The sequence below is a fragment of the Coregonus clupeaformis genome, chromosome 11, assembly GCF_020615455.1.
Source record: "Coregonus clupeaformis isolate EN_2021a chromosome 11, ASM2061545v1, whole genome shotgun sequence".
Lineage (NCBI taxonomy): Eukaryota > Metazoa > Chordata > Actinopteri > Salmoniformes > Salmonidae > Coregonus > Coregonus clupeaformis.
In genome coordinates, this window is record NC_059202.1 from 17,380,346 (window position 1) to 17,398,595 (window position 18,250).

Consider the following 18,250-nt stretch of genomic DNA (forward strand, 5'->3'; position numbering starts at 1 on the left):
TACAGGGCTATCCACTAGCAAGATTTTTAGAATCGACTACAGAACCCCCGCTCTCCCCTCTTTGGTCTATTCTTTCCACTTGAGTCCGTGAAAAGGAAGCTAGGAAATGTAGTTTGAGTGGTTGTATACGGTCAAGCCATGTTGAGCTCCCCAGTCTTATTATAGCAGATAGAGGAAAACATTTTCATTGCAATTCCTCATTCATATTTACAGTTGAAGTCGGAAGTTTACATACACCTTAGCCAAATACATTTAAACTCAGTTTTTCACAATTCCTGACATTTAATCCTAGTACAAATTCCCTGTTTTAGGTCAGTTAGGATCACCACTTTATTTTAAGAATGTGAAATGTCAGAATAATAGTAGAGAGAATGATTTATTTCAGCTTTTATTTCTTTCATCACATTCCCAGTGGGTCAGAAGTTTACATACACTCAATTAGTATTTGGTAACATTGCCTTTAAATTGTTTAACTTGGGTCAAACATTTCGGGTAGCCTTCCAAAAGCTTCCCACAATAAGTTGGGTGAATTTTGGCTGACAGAGCTGGTGTAACTGAGTCACGTTTGTAGGCCTCCTTGCTCGCACATGCTTTTTCAGTTCTGCCCACACATTTTCTATAGGATTGAGGTCAGGGCTTTGTGATGGCCACTCCGATACCTTGATTTTGTTGTCTTTAAGCCATTTTGCCACAACTTTGGAAGTATGCTTGGGGTCATTTTCCATTTGGAAGACCCATTTGTAACCAAGCTTTAACTTCCTGACTGATGTCTTGAGATGTTGCTTCAATATATCCACATAATTTTCCTTCCTCATGATGCCATCTATTTTGTGAAGCACACCAGTCCCTCCTGCAGCAAAGCACCCCCGTGCTTCACGGTTGGGATGGTGTTCTTTGGCTTGCAAGAACCCCCTTTTTCCTCCAAACATAACAATGGTCATTATGGCCAAACAGTTATATTTTTGTTTCATCAGACCAGAGGACATTTCTCCAAAAAGTACGATCTTTGTCCCCATGTGCAGTTGCAAACCGTAGTCTGGCTTTTTTATGGCGGTTTTGGAGCAGTGGCTTCTTCCTTGCTGAGCGGCCTTTCAGGTTATGTCGATATAGGACTCATTTTACTGTGGATATAAATACTTTTGTACCTGTTCCCTCCAGCATCTTCACAAGGTCCTTTGCTGTTGTTCTGGGATTGATTGCACTTTTCGCACCAAAGTACGTTCATCTCTAGGAGACAGAACGCGTCTCCTTCCTGAGCGGTATGACGGCTGCGTGGTCCCATGGTGTTTATACTTACGTACTATTGTTTGTACAGATGAACGTGGTACCTTCAGGCATTTGGAAATTGCTCCCAATAATGAACCAGACTTGTGGAGGTCTACAATTTATTTTCTGAGGTCTTGGCTGATTTCTTTTGATTTTCCCATGATGTCAAGCAAAGAGGCACTGAGTTTGAAGGTAGGCCTTGAAATACATCCACAGGTACACCTCCAATTGACTCAAATGATGTCAATTAGCCTATCAGAAGCTTCTAAGGCCATGACATCACTTTCTGGAATTTTCCAAGCTGTTTAAAGGAACAGTCAATTTAGTGTTTGTAAACTTCTGACCCACTGGAATTGTGATGCAGTTTATAAATTAAATAATCTGTCTCTAAACAATTGTTCGAAATATTACTTGTGTCCTGCACAAAGTAGAAGTCCTAACCGACTTGCCAAAACTATAGTTTGTTAACAAGACATTTGTGGAGTGGTTGAAAAACGAGTTTTAATGACTCCAACCTAAGTGTATGTAAACTTCCGACTTAAACTGTACATACAGGCATACATTGTGGCATACATTCAGTATGTTTTTGTGTCTCGAATGGGTCTTAAACTAATAATCCAGATTTTTAAACGCAATGTTTGTGGATAATGTTTGCCAGTCTGTCAGACAGCTGCATCCATTTCAACTCAAGATCATTGAGATGATTCTGAAACAGGCAGTGGTGGAAAAGTACCCAATTGTCATACTTGAGTAAAAGTAAAAGTCTAGAAGTATTTGGTTTAAAATATACTTAAGTATCAAAAGTAAATGTAATTCCTAAAATATACTTAAGTACAAAACTAAAAGTATAAATTATTTCAAATTCCTTATATTAAGCAAACTAGAAGGCACCATATTATTATCATTTTTATTTTTATTTTTTTACGGATAGCCAGGGGCACACTCCAACACTCCGACATCAATTAGAAAAGAAGCATGTGTGTTTAGTGAGTCCGCCAGATCAGAGGCAGTAGGGATGACCAGGGATGTTCTCTTGATCAAGAGAGCAGCAAATATTTAGAAAAATGTTTCAGATGGTGCATACACAGTGGTGGAAAAAGTACCCAATTGTCATACTTGAGTAAAAGTAAAGATACCTTCATAGAAAATGACTCAAGTAAAAGTGAAAGTCACCAAGTAAAATAATACTTATAAATTGGTATGAATTATTTCAAATTCCTTATATTAAGCAAACCAGACGGCACCATTTTCTATTTTTTAATTATTTACGGATGGCCAGGGACACACTCCAACACCTACATAGTTTACAAATGAAGCATGTGTTTAGTGAGTCTTCCATATCAGAGGCAGTAGGGATGACCAGGGATGTTCTCTTGATACCTGAGTGAATTGGAAACGTTTCCTGTCCTTCAAAACATTCAAAATGTAACAAGTACTTTTGGGTGTCAGGGAAAATGTATGGAGTAAAAAGTACATTATTTTATTTAGGAATGTAGTGAAGTAAAAGTAAATGTTGTCAAAAATATAAATAGTAAAGTACAGATAGCCCAAAAAACTACTTAAGTAGTACTTTAAAGTATTTTTACTTAAGTACTTTACAGCACTGTACATACATCATTAAGTCACAGATAAAACATATTTGATTAAGTCCTGAAACAGGTCAAAGTTGTTTACACCTTCTCTCTGGCAAGGTTCTCCAGGGACGCAAAAGTATCTGGCGCGCGATGGTCTGCTATTTGGGGTCCTTCCTGGGTCCTTCATTTCCATGGCAACATTGTGTAAACATAACAATTCGGCCGTGTGTCTGAAGCATTGGTCTGAAGGGAAGCAAATAGCTAACTAGCTAACCTAATTGAAGAGGGATTAAATATTATTAATGTATTTGCTAACTAGCTAGCTCGCTTGTTTTCTGCATCTAAACATAACCGATGTCGACACAGAAAGATATTAGATTACCACCTTTATCATCGTTTGAACGGCAAGTGGCTTTGTCCAATTTACAGTAGAGTAGTACGTTAACGTTAACTGAGCTAGCTCACTCAGATAACGTTAGTCTATGACAGTAACGTTACTAAGCGAATCAAATAATAATAATACAAATAATTTATAGTTAGCTGCTTGTTTCCATCTCACTTTCAGACTGTCGTCTGAGTGTCAACATAACGCTGAAAAAAGAACTGGGCGAGAAGTGGCAATTGGCTGTCCTGGCTCATGTAGAGCATCAACCAGAGTAAGATAAGCAGTTAGCTAGCTAGGTTGGATCGTTTGGGACTTATTGATATGCACACAAAGTACACTATTCGTTCCTCTGCTAGCAATTCTTTTTTTTAACGTTTTATCTCACTCCCTGTCAGGTTGGCTGTACCTCAGGCTACCTGTCAACCTGGCCTGCCCATGTCACCTCTCAAGTTATTCAGCAGGGGAGGAGACATACTTCAGGTGGAGAGATCAGGAACCATGGGTATTTAGCAAATTATATGCACTGTAATATGATATAGGGTTAAAGTTGTGGAAGGATTTACTGTGATGGATAATGTGCTACAGATGTGGTGATGAGTTTGGTGGCCCTGTGGGGAAGCCACGATTCCTGGAGCAGCTTGAAAGCTACCTAAAGAAGGAGCTGCAGGCTCTTGACCCACAACGACCAAAAGTCCAGGAGCGCAAACTACAGGTCCCATCCATCTGTCATATAATTTACACGTTATCCATGTAATTTAGGCATTGTTAGAGTGTATTTACCTTACTATAAATAAGGAGTATAGCGTATAGATTCATTTTCACTAGGTTGTCAAGTCACAAAATCTGCCCTCTGTCTACCTGTCATACGCAGGCATACCGGGAGGTCTTTGGCTGTTTCATTGAGGACTTCAAAACGTACAAGCCACTTCTGTGTGCCATAAAAAATGAATATGAAATCACATTAGGTGTGTGGCATTGCAGCATGGAATGTTTGTGATTGTGGCATATAGGCCTATATTGTTATGGTGAATGTGAGTCTGGACAGCAAAACAAGGATGAATGGAAGTATTAGATAGACTTAAAGATGTCATGCTTATAGGATGTTGGATTTGATTGTCTATGACGTCCATTTCTGCAGCATACCTACGGGACCAGATCCGGGAGCTGGAGCCCCTCAGTGCTCGTCTGGTTGTGGTGTCAGAACAGTGTGAGAAGAGGATCCTGGGCCTGCGAGAGGAGGAGAGGGCAGAGATCAGGGCCCTGAAGCAAGAGCGCCAACACCTTCTAAAGGTTATTGAAAACATGAAAGAGACACAAAGTGCCCTGCAGACCCAGGTACAGTGCTTACCCACTAGGCTCAGTCTCAATCACACCAGTGCTGCTATGAAAACACCTAATTAAAGTTATTCTGTCTCATATCAACCATGCATGGGCTGCCTGAACTCTCCTTCATCGCTCTTTCTCTTGTTCTTCTCAGGTGTGTTGTCTGCAGGCAGACCTGGCCGCTCAGTATCTGATGTACAGAGAAGAATGTGATGCTCGCAAGCTGCTCATCGCCAACATCAGCAGCATGAGCTATGGACCAGACGAGGAACCCGAGGAAGAGCAGGAAGGTGGTAAAAAAATATTTAACAATAAAATAATGATTGATCAACTGTCTTGATGTAAGCGAAGTGTGGAGTGTTGTCACCTCTGAAAACCTGTTCCTTTCCATCAGAAGTGGAAATGGAGGACCCAGTGAAGGAGAAATTGGCTCTGAAGGTGTGTCGAGAGGACCTGACTAAAGCCCAGGTGGAGCTAAATCGCTTGCATGCTGAGTATGGAGACGTAGTGCCCCGTCGTGACTGGGAGACGTTGGATTATACCCACAAAGAGAACTTGCTTAAGGTACAGTACAGTGAAATGTTCGATTCAACCACAGCAGACTCACTTCTTCAGACCTGAATGAGTGTTGAATCTCTCTTTGCACCTATCCCAGCTGGAGACCCTGCAGAAAGACTTTGATCAGATGAAGGCTGAATATGACACACTGCTTGAGGTGCACAAGCAAGTCACAACACAGAGGGACAGCCTCCAGGGAGAACTGGAGGGCTTCAAAGAGGCCTCTACCCCCAGGCCAGAATGGGAGCAGTGTGCAGGTATCACATAGAAGAATTGCTCTAGGTTCTGTTTTTTTCCCCTTCACATTTGTGCTATGGTATTGTTGGTAGTAGTGCTTAGAGTTTTGCTTTGTGACTGAATCACTATAAACAATTTTAGATCAGAACATTTACACAGCACTGTGTGATTACAGACGTGCTGGGAGGTAGTGAGAGTTGGGCAGAGCTCTCCCAGGGCCAGTCCAGCCAGCGGCGTCTGGAGATCCTGCTAGCAGAACTGGGAGGAAAGACCTCAGAGTTTTTCACCGGACTGGTAAACCTCCCTCCCTGCCGAACTTTCAAAGTGCCTGAACATCAACAACAACACATTTCCAAAAATAATGGCATGGTCAAAAGGTCTTCACCCTGTGTCCACTCAGGGTACTTCTGAAGATGTGCCCATATATCTGCGCTATGAGGGGCAGTTGAAGAAACATAGGCTAAAGAAGGCTGATGTTGTGAGAATCCTCAAGGAGGTTTGGAAGGAGAAGGTCATTGAGGATGAAAGGGTAAACTGATACCTTTCTTTTTTCAAATAATCAGTTAATATTTCATACACCGTTTGACTCTGATATTTCTTCTACTTGTATTTCTCTTAAGAGAGATGAAAGCAGCAATCTTCCCGAGTTTCTGCGGCAACATCTGGAGAGCCAATATGGGGAAAAGGCTGGGGAGTGGGCTTATAGCTTAGTAGAGGGCATTCGTCAACACCAAAAGGATGACCCTGTCAGCCTCTTCAATGACATTCTCACAGGAAAGGTGTGTGATCTTGCAAATGTGTTATACAGAGCTCTTCCTATGAGTTTGAGAAAGGATTGTGCATGATTTGATTATTATAAATGTATTGTTAACAGGTGGATGAGAGTGTGTACCATGGTCAGACACATCTACTGTCTAACCTGCTGAAAGTGTTGATCCACAGTGACAGTACAGAGAGTGGGATGCTCAGTGTTCAGGATTTCAGGTAATGCAGATAATCAAATTACAGTACAGATTAAAGTCACAAACATTACGATTATGACAGTGAGTGGGCTTTATAAAATGGCCTCTGTTTTGCAGAGATTACTTGAAAATGGCTTTCCCTCTGAAAAGAGAGCAAGACATTGATGAGCTAGTGACCACAGCTCAGGCCGAGCTAGACAACAATGGTGAAAGCCTCCCATACCAAAGACTGTATACAGAGGTAGCTTTTGTGGTCTCAGTCCAAAGTTTCACACCTCAGTCCACATAATTTCATGATCCCGTTTTGATAGAGGTATACCAGCCATATTCAATAGGCGGACCATGGTCCGGAAATTTCAGGGATCGGACCTTCTCAAAAAGTATTTAAGTACCCTTGATGTATACAATAGCATCAATGTATGCTGTTTATAAAATAGTAATATACTACCACACTGAAACACAACCTTCACAAGACAATATAGACAGTACATATAGTACAGTGCATTCAGAAAGTATTCAGACCCCTTGACTTTTTCCACATTTTGTTATGTAACAGCCTTATTCTAAAATTGATTAAATAATTTTTTCCCCTCAATCTACACACAATACCCCATAATGACAAAGTGAAAACAGGTTTAGAAATGTTTGCAAATGTATTAAAAATTAAAAACAAATAACTTATTTACATAAGTATTCAGAACCTTTGCTATGAGACACAAAATTGAGCTCAGGTGCATCCTGTTTCCATTGATCACCCTTGAGATGTTTCTACAACTTGGTTGGAGTCCACCTGTGGTCAATTCAATTGATTGGACATGATTTGGAAAGGCACACACCTGTCTATATAATATTTTACATGTACATTTTTTAGTCATTTAGCAGACGCTCTTATCCAGAGCGACTTACATTATTGAGTGCATACATTCTTTTTGTATTATTTTTTTTCATACTGGCTCCCCCTGGGAATCAAACCCACAACCCTGGCGTTGCAAACGCCATGCTCTATCAACTGAGCTACATCCCTGCCGGCCATTCCCTCCCCTACCCTGGACGACGCTGTGCCAATTGTGCGCCACCCCATATAAGGTCCCACAGTTGACAGTGCATGTCAGAGCAAAAACCAAACCATGAGGTCGAAGGAATTGTCCGTAGAGCTCCGAGACAGGATTGTCCGTAGAGCTACGAGACAGGATTGTGTCAAGGCACAGATCTGGGGAAGGGTACCAACAGATTTCTGCAGCATTGAAGGTCCCCAAGAACACAGTGGCCTCCATCATTCTTAAATTTAAGAAGTTTGGAACTACCAAGACTGTTCCTAGAGCTGGCCGCCTTGCCAAACTGAGCAATCGAGGGAGAAGGGTCTTGGTCAGGGAGAGGGAGAGGGAGAAGGGTCTTGGTCACTCTGACAGAGCTCCAGAGTTCCTCTGTGGAGATGGGAGAACCTTCCAGAAGGACAACCGTCTCTGCAGCACTCCACCAAATCAGGCCTTTATGGTAGAGTGGCTAGACGGAAGCCACTCCTCAGTAAAAGGCACATGACAGTCCGCTTCAGTTTGCCAAAAGGCACCTAAAGGACTCACCATGAGAAACAAGATTTTCTGGTCTGATGAAATCAAAATTGAACTCTTTGGCCTGAATGCCAAAGGTCACGTCTGGAGGAAACCTGGCACCATCCCTGTGGTGAAGCATGGTGGTGGCAGCATCATGCTGTGGGGATGTTTTTCAGCGGCAGGGACTGGGAGACTAGTCAGGATCAATGAAAGATGAACGGAGCAAAGTACAGAGAGATCCTTGATGAAAACCTGCTCCAGAGCGCTCAGACTGGGGCTAAGGTTCACCTTCCAACAGGACAACGACCCTAAGCACACAGCCAAGACAACGCAGGAGTGGCTTCGGGACAAGTCTCTGAATGTCCTTGAGTGGCCCAGCCAGAGCCCAGACTTGAACCCAGTCTAACATCTCTGGAGAGACCTGAAAATAGCTGTTCAGCAACACTCCCCATCCAACCTGACAGAGCTTGAGAGGATCTACAGGTGTGCCAAGCTTGTAGCGTCATACCAAAGAAGACTCAAGGCTGTAATTTCTGCCAAAGGTGCTTCAACAAAGTACTGAGTAAAGTGTCTGAATACTTATGTAAATGTGAAATGTCCGTTTATTGATTTATAAAATGTGAAAAAAATATATAAAAACCTGTTTTTGCTTCGTCATTATGGGGTATTGTGTGTAGTTTGATGTGGGTGGGGGGGACTATTTAATCCATTTTTGAATAAGGCTGTAACATAACAAAATGTGGAAAAAGTAAAGGGGTCTGAATACTTTCAGAATGCACTGTAGGCTGCCATTACCATCACCTGTGGCAAAGACGTGGTGCTATGTCCTATGTAGGATGCAGATGGGAAACACAAAGACTTTCTGAATCTGGTGAAGAAGCAGGCCTCCACAGAGAGGCACATGTACATCGCCCAACTGAGGACTCAGCTGGGAGGCAAAGGGTAAGAGAAGCATATACACCATGTAGGGCGGCAGGTAGCCTAGCAGTTAAGAGCCGACTAGGGGAAAAATCTGCCTTAGTCGCTTTGGATAAGAGCGTCTGCTAAGTGACGTAAATGTACACAGATCAACATTTGCACAAGTAATACCCTTGTTTCATTGTTGTTTGAAAAGTGTAAACCGTTTTGAAAGGATAATCAGGGGCATTGTGTTTTTGATTCAGAGAGGTGACTGTGGCCGATCTAAGTGCTGCCTTTAAGAACATTGACCCCTCTCAGGACGCTACCACACTGGACTGGGTCCTAACTATGGCATTCCAGATACCCCAGGAGGAGCTAGAGCAGCACACAACACAAATGGACACAGAGCTGGCCCTGCAGCGCCTCCTGGCAGTGGATGTGACCAGGGCTGGGCCTGCACCACAACAGGACTGAATCACTCTAAGCACTTTTAGAAAGTGGTAGCCGTCAGGCATCTAACTGCATGTTTCTTTGCTATCATTGCGGCCTGCGAACTCATTATATATTTTCAAGGGAACCAGGTTGAACATTAAACAAACACTTAAACCAACTGTTGTTACTGAAATTATCTGTAAGTCAAATGTGTTTCACACAGTCATTTATTATCAGTGTCAGAAATGCAGTGTTTACGTAACAACATTAGCATTCCAAAGTTGAGCTGTCACATTCTACTCTGGTGATCGAGCAGCCAGGCTAGCAAATTGTTCACCGGAGCAGTGTGTGGATACTCAATTCAAACTTCTGTTTACAGTGACACACAGTGCCATTAGAACTGTGCCATCTTGTGGATGTCCGCATGTAAAATCATGTGTAGTTTTGAACCATGGCCATTCTACCCATCCTTGTCATTTCCACAACAAATGTAGTTTACCGTCATCAAAGTGGGCTGATTAAGAGGTACTATAATAATAATATATGCCATTTAGCAGACGCTTTTATCCAAAGCGACTTACAGTCATGCGTGCATACATTTCTTTTTTTTTGTGTATGGGTGGTCCCGGGGATCGAACCCACTACCTTGGCGTTACAAGCGCCGTGCTCTACCAGCTGAGCTACAGAGGACCTATAGTAGCTACTATGTTTTTGTCTGCTGAGGGTTTCGTGTAGGTGGAAAAACCTACCAGCAGTATAGATTGAAGAACTTCATTTCCCACATAGCATAAGAACAGATGAGCATGCGCCTAAACTGGTGTAATCGCCATAACTGGGAGCCGGGGCACGGTTTTGGGTTCGCGGTAAGTAGTTTTTCTAAAAAACGTCATTCTATATTAAATTGAAACATGTTTTGTCTTCTAGCAACAACCGTATCGTATTATGTTTGAGAATTGATAAGTTTATATACCTTTTTGACAGGCGGTGGCTCGCCAAAAGTGATAGCTAGGACACGCCTATGTTCTGTCTGGGCCCAGTCGAAAGAGTATGTTGAGTAACGGTTAGTGTATTTTAAGCAGCCGATAGTGCGAAAGCACGTGCCATACCATTTGTATATCTAGCATTCACTGAAGATTGTATTTGCTCGACCTGTGTAATTGTATTTTATTAGCTAAGCAATACGGTACATCTAGCTAGTCAGACAACCAACCAACGTTTGATCTTTGATATTAGCCTTGCCTATGCTAGCTAGCTCAGCCAAAGTCAAAGAACGAGTCCAACATGAGTGAGCGGACTGTGTAAGTAGCTAGCATTCAGCTGACTAACATTTTACGTTTGCTATAGTAGCTAGCTACTATATCTGGTATAACTTGGTAACGTTAACTGGGTTAGCTAGCTAGTAGCGAACTTCTCTTTTAAATCTCAAACGACAAGATTGGATATAACGTTTTGCAATTATAGTCCAAGGGATGATTTATAAACGACTATTTGCTAGGTTTATGTGAATAACTGAGGTAGCTAGGTATGCAATCTTCGTAGAAAGTTATCGTGCGTTGGGGGGGTCACGTGAGATGCAGTGACGCGGTCACAGACAGTGCACTGTTCAGAACAAAACAAGACTAACTAACTAGCTAGCTAGCTAGCTAGCATTGTCAGAATAGGTAACACCATAATTTGGGTGTAACTGTTGCTATACTATGGCCCTTGGTGGTATTTGCTAAATTGTGCTAAAGTAGTGCGCGTAGTTTGCTTGCTCTGCCAATTAAGCATATTCTTATCCTATCAGCTGTCTCTGTTTTCTGAAAAAGCCCCAAAGAAGAATACTCTACAGTGCTCCATTTAGTCAATGCATGTATTATTGGTGCTGTTAATGTAATGTTGAAGCACTGAATTCCAAAATGTATTTCCTATACTGAACAAAAATATAGATGCAACATGTAAAGTCTTGGTCCCATGTTTCATGAGCTGAAATAAAAGATCCACAAAAAGCTTACTTCTCTTAAATTTTGTGCACAAATTTGTTTACATCCCTGTTAGTGAGCATTTCGCCTTTGCCAAGATAATCCATCCACCTGACAGGTGTGGCATATTAATAAGCTGATTAAACAGCATGATCATTACACAGGTGCACCTTGTACTGGGGACAATAAAAGGCCACTCTCAAATGTGCAGTTTTGTCACACAAGACAATGCCACAGATGTTTTGAGGGGGCGTGCAACTGGCGTGCTGACTAGAATGTCCACCAGAGCTGTTGTCAGAGAATTTAATGTTAATTTCTCTACCATAAGCCGCCTCCGTCATTTTCACAGACCACGTGTAACCACGCCAGCCCAGGATTCCAAATCTGGTTTCTTCACCTGAGGGATCATCTGAGACCAGCCACCGGGCAGCTGATGAAACTGGGTTTGTACAACTGAAGAATTTCTGCACAAACTGTCAGAAACCGTCTCAGGGAAGCTCATCTGTGTGCTCGTTGTCCTCACCAGGGTCTTGACCTGATTGCAGTTTGGCGTTGTAACCAACTTCAGTGGGCAAATGCTCACCCTTGATGACCACTGGCACGCTGGAGAAGTGTGCTCTTCGTGGATAAATCCCGGTTTCAACTGTACCGTGCAGATGGCAGACAGCGTGCATGGGGTTGTGTGGGCGAGCAGTTTGTTGATGTTAACGTTGTGAACAGAGTGCCCCATGGTGGCGGTGGGGTTATGGTATGGGCAGGCATAAGCTACGGATAACGAACACAATTGCATTTTATCGATGGCAATTTGAATGCACAGAGATACTGTGACGAGATCCTGAGGCCCATTGTCATGCCATTCATCCTCCGCCCTCACCTCCTGTTTCAGCATGATACTGCACAGCCCCAGGTCGCAAGGTTCTGTACACAATTCCTGAAAGCTGAAAATGTCCCAGTTCTTCCATGGCCTGCATACTCACCAGACGTCACCCATTGAGAATGTTTGGGATGCTGTGGATCGACGTATATGACAGCGTGTTCCAGTTCCTGCCAATATCCAGCAACTTCGCACAGCCATTGAAGAGTGGGACAACATTCCACAGGCCACAATCAACCGCCTGATCAACTCTGCGAAGGAGATGTCGCGCTGCATGAGGCAAATAATGGTCACACCAAATACTGACTGTTTTTTTTTTTCATTCAAGGTATCTGTGACCAACAGATGCATATCTGTATTCCCAGATGTGAAATCCATAGATTAGGGCCTAATGACTTCATTTCAATTGTCCCAGAAACCCTAGACCCACTCCAATTTGCATATCGCCCCAACAGATCCACAGATGATGCAATCTCTATTGCGCACCACACTGCCCTTTTACACCTGGACAAAAGGAACACCTATGTGAGAATGCTATTCATTGACTACAGCTCAGCTTTCAACACCAGTGCCCTCAAAGCTCATCACTAAGCTAAGGACCCTGGGACTAAACACCTCCCTCTGCAACTGGATCCTGGACTTCCTGACGGGCCGCCCCCAGGTGGTAAGGGTAAATAACAACACATCCGCCACGCTGATCCTCAACACGGGGGCCCCTCAGGGGTGCGTGCTCAGTCCACTCCTGTACTCCCTGTTCACTCATGACTGCATGGCCAGGCACGATTCCAACACCATCATTATGTTTGCTCATGACACAACAGTGGTAGACCTGATCACCGACAACAACGAGACAGCCTATAGGGAGGAGGTCAGAGACTTGGCCGTGTGGTGCCAGGACAACAACCTCTCCCTCAACGTGATCAAGACAAAGGAGATGATTGTGGACCACAGGAAAAAGAAGCGGACCGAGCACTCCCCATTTTCATTGACAGGGCTGTAGTGGAGCAGGTTGAGAGCTTCAAGTTCCTTGGTGTCCACATCACCAACAAACTATCATGGTCCAAACACACCAAGACAGCTGTGAAGAGGGCACAACAAAGCCTATTTCCCCCTCAGGAGACTGAAAAGATTTGGCATGGGTCCTCAGATCCTCAAAAGGTTCTACAGCTGCACCATCAAGAGCATCCTGACTGGTTGCATCACTGCCTGGTATGGCAACTGCTCGGCCTCTGACCGCAAGGCACTTTTGCCCCTAAAGTACAAACCCCACAAGCGCTACCTGGTCTTTTTTGCCCAGATTTCTTGAGTTTAGTCCATGTCATCCACACCACTAGGACTGTACACTCATAAGATTGTCTCTTCCACTTGAGCTTGTTTCCAGGTGATTCAGAATGGGGGAAAAGCCGATTTGGGAACAGATAGGATCCAGCTTTGTGCAACATTACTACCAGCTCTTTGACACTGACAGGACACAGCTTGGAGCAATATATGTGAGTGGATCTGTCTGTACCAATGAACATTAATCATAGTTCTGCTTTCTTGTGTCCTGTTCTCACCACTGCAGTCTTCACCCCCTTGCATTTATTCCACCATCACCTTTCAACTGTCTAACCACCTCTGCATCTTATAACTAATTCAGTAATGATTTTCAACAATGAATTGGATATTTGTTAATGTAATGTTCAGTCATTTTTCAAATAGAAAAGTAGTGCGTCATACAGTATCTCCAGTCCTGTGAGCAAATGCTCCCTGATAATTCCATCCCAAACACTAACCAAGGGAAAGATTGTTGAATCAATACATGTTCTGTAGTCTTTTTGTAATTTTATTTTAATTTTTAATTTTTTAATTTTAAATTTTTTATTTTTTTTCGGGGGGTTCCGTAGTCTTGCCCTATTTCAATGTTACTGTTCAAACCGTTACTTGGTTTATGTGTTTGAGACTGATCCTAGATCAAATAAGTTTTGAAAAAGCATTCATCTGAGGAACGTTTTGGGCCAAAGAAGTATCAAGTTAGACTGTGGGACATGCAAATATGCATACTACTTTGACACTTACAAGCTAAAGCATAATATATTTCAATAAGAGGTACAATAGACAGCATATAGTTACTTATTTTAAGCTGTTCAAATAATTGTAATGTCCATTTATCAATCATGAGAACAAGCAAGTTGTTGATTGTGCCCTTTTCTTTACATTCAGCTTAGTTAGCATTCTTGAGGCAAGGTATTGTTTGTGAGCCCCCTATTGGTAGCACAATTTATATTTTTAGATGGGAGGAGAACTGCACAAACTATGACTCATTTACATTATTATACAAATCTATTACTGAAAGGCTTCTGGCAACTATTTTGCCCTCCAAACAATTATATTTTCATCAAATAATAAGATAAGAGCAGCAGAGCCCGTTCTTCTATTCTTCTTCCACATGGTACTTGACTAAATAGTTGCATATTCCCTCACCCTCTCATACCCTAACTTGAGTATGCGTAGAAAAGTTAGTCATTAATAAAACAGATACCTCACATCCTTCCACCCTATACCACCAATGTGCCTTCTCCCCCCTGACAAACTCAAACCTCTGCTTTTCCTTTTTACAGATCGATGCATCATGCCTTACGTGGGAGGGACAGCAATTCCAGGGAAAAGCAGCGATTGTGGAGAAACTTTCTGTGAGTGACATTTTAAAATATACCTGAGCATGACAGAATGGAATGTGTCAATAGTATGTCAGGAGTGCGCTGATTGAACAGGATATATTGGTGGAATGTGCTTGTCTCGGATACATCTGTTTCTTATTTCTTCTTTTCAGACTCTCCCCTTCTTAAAAATAGCTCACAGTATAACAGCACAAGACCACCAGCCCACCCCTGACAGCTGTATAATGAGTATGGTAGTAGGACAACTAAAAGTAAGTATTTCTCATTCTATTACTGTAAAAATGATTATTGCCAGTTTAAACTAACAACTGAATAGCTTACAGACTAGAAATCCCCACCTGCTTTGAAAATTACTATTTGTTTCAACCGTTTTAAATGAAGAGTCAGGGTTGTGTCTGTTGGATGAAACTGTGTTGTACCTAGCTGTGCTTTTTAACATCTGTTTTCAGCTTCACAGTTTCAAGCCCTTTGTTCACCAAGTTGATATAACTAGCTATGCTTTTATTCATCTGCCTAAGCAAATAGACAGAATAAGCCATGGACCAAGCCTTCCTATGTTAGGAAAAACAAGGGTATGTGTGTGTGAGGTAGGTGAGTAGTTTGTACATTAGAAGTCAGGGCTATTGTATTTTGTCTGTCTCTCAGGCAGATGATGACCAGGTCCTGGGCTTCCAGCAGACCTTTTTGCTGAAAAATTACAGCAATGCCTGGGTTTGCACCAACGAATTCTTCAGGCTTGCCCTGCACAACCTTTGACCTATCTGTGGTCTTATTACCCATCTTCCCCCTACTTACTGTCAGTAAGGATCTGTGTTCTGAGTGACCATGGTTCAGTTGGGCTTTTACTAATCTCACGCCATAGAGGATTCTTCCATACTGGAGTTTGGTAATGAGAGACCACAGTGCGTTCAGGGCGCTAAAAATGTAATCTATTCACCAGTTTTTCCCTCTCTGCTTAAAGACATGCTCTGGTACTTTGGCGACTAGTACGTATTTTTTAAACCTCCCTCTTTGGGCTGGACGTGTCAATGTGTAGTTCATACATGCATAATCTATGAGCATAATTACTGTCTTACCGCAATTGGCCACAAAATACCTAGTTTGAAAGCAGCTGTTTTCTGGAAACTTGCTGCGCCATTTTTCCTACATTTCTCCCCACGTGGGCCAGCCCCCTAGCAATTTGAGTTCCAGACGATGAGATTCAGCCCTTTGCCATTTGAGTGACAGCTACCCAGAATCACAAACAGCAGAGCGAGAGAGAGCAATGACGTGGTGCACATATGTGATGTAGTACGCAATTTTCAGGACCACTTTTGGCTCATGGGTGCTACTTTCAGAACTACTGGCTAAAAAGTATACAAAGTACAGGAGAATCTCTTTTTAAAGAGAGGGGAATTGCACTATAAACTGGGACAAACAATTGGTTTGTTGAATCTGAACCTAGATAATAGTGAAGGCTGGCTTGTTTGACAAATTATCGCAAACACAGTAATGGCATTATATGCAAGCTCTGATCTTCACTGTGGACCTTGATCTTGCAAGCTGCTTTTTAGAACAGTAATGTGTCATTTGAAGATGCCAATGCTGTCATGATCACTGAGCAGTTACCCTTACGGAGTTGTGTAAGCCTTGTCTCCATTGACACCTAAAGAGATGACCTGCTTTTTGTCCGTGGCTCTATCTCCATTAGTGCCTGTTCATACCTGCTTGTGCACTGTTTAGCTAGAAAATTGGGGTTTGCCACAAGCCTATTGATTGTATAAGTTAATGGATAGAGGGGTATAACAGGAATGTGTGTTGTGTGCAGGCAGTTTGTCGCTTCGACCCAGCCAGAATCAACTATTGTCAGAGATGCACCCAACTGTGGATTGGATTCACTGTCATATAACTGTGACTTTACTGAGCTCTGTCTTTGTGTTACAGGCTGATGAGGACCCAATCATGGGATTTCATCAGAGTTTCATCCTGAAGAACATTAATGATGCCTGGGTATGCACCAATGACATGTTCCGGCTCGCGCTGCACAATTTCGGCTAAGGACACCAGAGGTGGGCAGGGGGGATGTGAGGGAAGGCTGAGGATGGGGGAAGTCTTGCAGCGACACCTAAACGCCCAACCTCCTCTCTGCATCATCCATACCTGTTTGAGAAATTACACCGGATTCCAGATGTCAATCACAGAGACATGCAGGCACATAGGCTACATGCCTCCAACTGAAATGAGATCTGTTCCTTTGCTGAGAGTTCGCAGATCCATCAGAGTCCCATTTCCATATGCTGACCTGCATGATGCTGGGGAGCTTAAATATCTGAAGATGCCAATTTACCTGCGCCGTTTTAGTTTTATGTTCGGACTCAATGTCTTATATCCTCTTGTTTTCTCATCGTACTCCCCTGTGTGTTATCAGCTTGTCTTATTGTATACAACTAAATCTCTTTTTAAAAGTTAAATTTAACATTCATTGTCATGTCAGGTTGCTCTAGCGATCCAAAGAATCATAGAAAATATTATCAATAACACACCCTTCCCTCAGACCAGCAAGCTTCCCATTTCCTGCTCATGCTCTCTGTGACAATGAATACTAAAGCCATGATACACAAACCGTTTACTTTTTCTTAATGATGTGAGCTCTTGTTCCTCTGCGTTTCTACCAAGTTCTCTCCCTCCACTTCACCACCTCCTCACTCTTATTTTAATTGTGTTCTTAGCCTTATATTGTAAACAATTTAGGTTCTAGTCAGTAGTTCTATAGCACATTTATTTATGATCTGCTATATCACGTATTTTCTTTAGCAAGATGCCAAGATATTGTTAGATATATGGACATAGGGTTCCCTCAATTTTTTCACAAACATAGTTTTCTTTTGGCCAATACTACAGAAATAGACCCCCATAATGAGTTTTAGTATGCTCTTGGAAATTGGGAGCACTTTGTGCCATCAAAGTACTGTAGCATTGACCTGACATTTTTGGAGAGGCTTTGCAGGTGTTCTTTTGCAAGAGGAGGAACAGGCATATGTCAAACTATGCCTTTTTTATTTCCTTTTTTTGTTACAATGATTATGGTTATATATAATGTAATCTCTTTGCCACATGGGACAGAATGTACGGACTGCACATTTGAATTCCATACATTGTTTTGGAAAATAAAGAAACAGTTCTTGCCTGTTGTGTGACAAGGAAATCCCAAAGACTTTTCCTGCAGGAAAAGTAAAGTGGCAGTGGGGGACACTTCTCTCATACTATCATGTTTTTTTTAACAGTAAAAGTAGACTAGTAATGGAGTTTCTTTTTTTCTATTTAGATTTGATTTACAGTTTATAATTATCTATTGTTACCATTGTTTGCTGTCAATCAATGACTTGCATAACTAATGCTTTTCCTCCCTCATCAGCCAGTGTGTTGGCTACTGGTTTATTGTTTTCCCTGATGGTACACTGGTTCATTGAAGAAGATTAAAGGCATCTCGTCAAGGTCTGCTATCATTCACAGACGTACAAGGTATTCTATTATTGTGGCAGACAGAAATAAAAGACTTATGAAAAGTATGACTTTTATTGTGTTTATT

At 42.2% G+C, this 18,250-nt stretch overlaps 2 protein-coding genes across 6 annotated transcripts; both read left to right on the forward strand.

Moving 5' to 3' along the window:
* The first annotated feature begins 3,058 nt into the window (after positions 1-3,058).
* tsnaxip1 (translin-associated factor X interacting protein 1) lies at positions 3,059-9,365 on the forward strand. 2 transcript variants are annotated; one of them, XM_041889957.1, is made up of 16 exons: positions 3,059-3,244; positions 3,406-3,496; positions 3,621-3,727; positions 3,811-3,937; positions 4,097-4,190; positions 4,364-4,560; positions 4,703-4,838; positions 4,943-5,112; positions 5,204-5,363; positions 5,519-5,637; positions 5,744-5,872; positions 5,964-6,122; positions 6,218-6,327; positions 6,423-6,546; positions 8,691-8,797; positions 9,019-9,365. In XM_041889957.1, the coding sequence occupies exons 1-16, from the start codon at positions 3,195-3,197 to the stop codon at positions 9,227-9,229; spliced, it is 2,091 nt and encodes a 696-aa protein (XP_041745891.1). In that variant the 5' UTR covers positions 3,059-3,194; the 3' UTR covers positions 9,230-9,365. The 2 variants fall into 2 exon arrangements, with proteins under 2 accessions (XP_041745891.1, XP_041745892.1); XM_041889958.1 differs by having other exon boundaries at positions 4,946-5,112.
* Positions 9,366-9,843: 478 nt separating this feature from the next.
* nutf2 (nuclear transport factor 2) lies at positions 9,844-18,230 on the forward strand. Of its 4 annotated transcripts, XM_041889953.2 has the most exons (6): positions 9,853-10,050; positions 11,498-11,591; positions 13,404-13,512; positions 14,623-14,694; positions 14,835-14,933; positions 16,606-18,230. In XM_041889953.2, the coding sequence occupies exons 3-6, from the start codon at positions 13,414-13,416 to the stop codon at positions 16,717-16,719; spliced, it is 384 nt and encodes a 127-aa protein (XP_041745887.1). In that variant the 5' UTR covers positions 9,853-10,050; positions 11,498-11,591; positions 13,404-13,413; the 3' UTR covers positions 16,720-18,230. The 4 variants fall into 4 exon arrangements, with proteins under 4 accessions (XP_041745890.1, XP_041745887.1, XP_041745886.1 ...); XM_041889952.2 differs by lacking the exon at positions 11,498-11,591 and having other exon boundaries at positions 9,858-10,050; XM_041889955.2 differs by lacking the exons at positions 9,853-10,050; positions 11,498-11,591 and adding an exon at positions 10,074-10,485.
* The last annotated feature ends 20 nt before the right edge of the window (positions 18,231-18,250 follow it).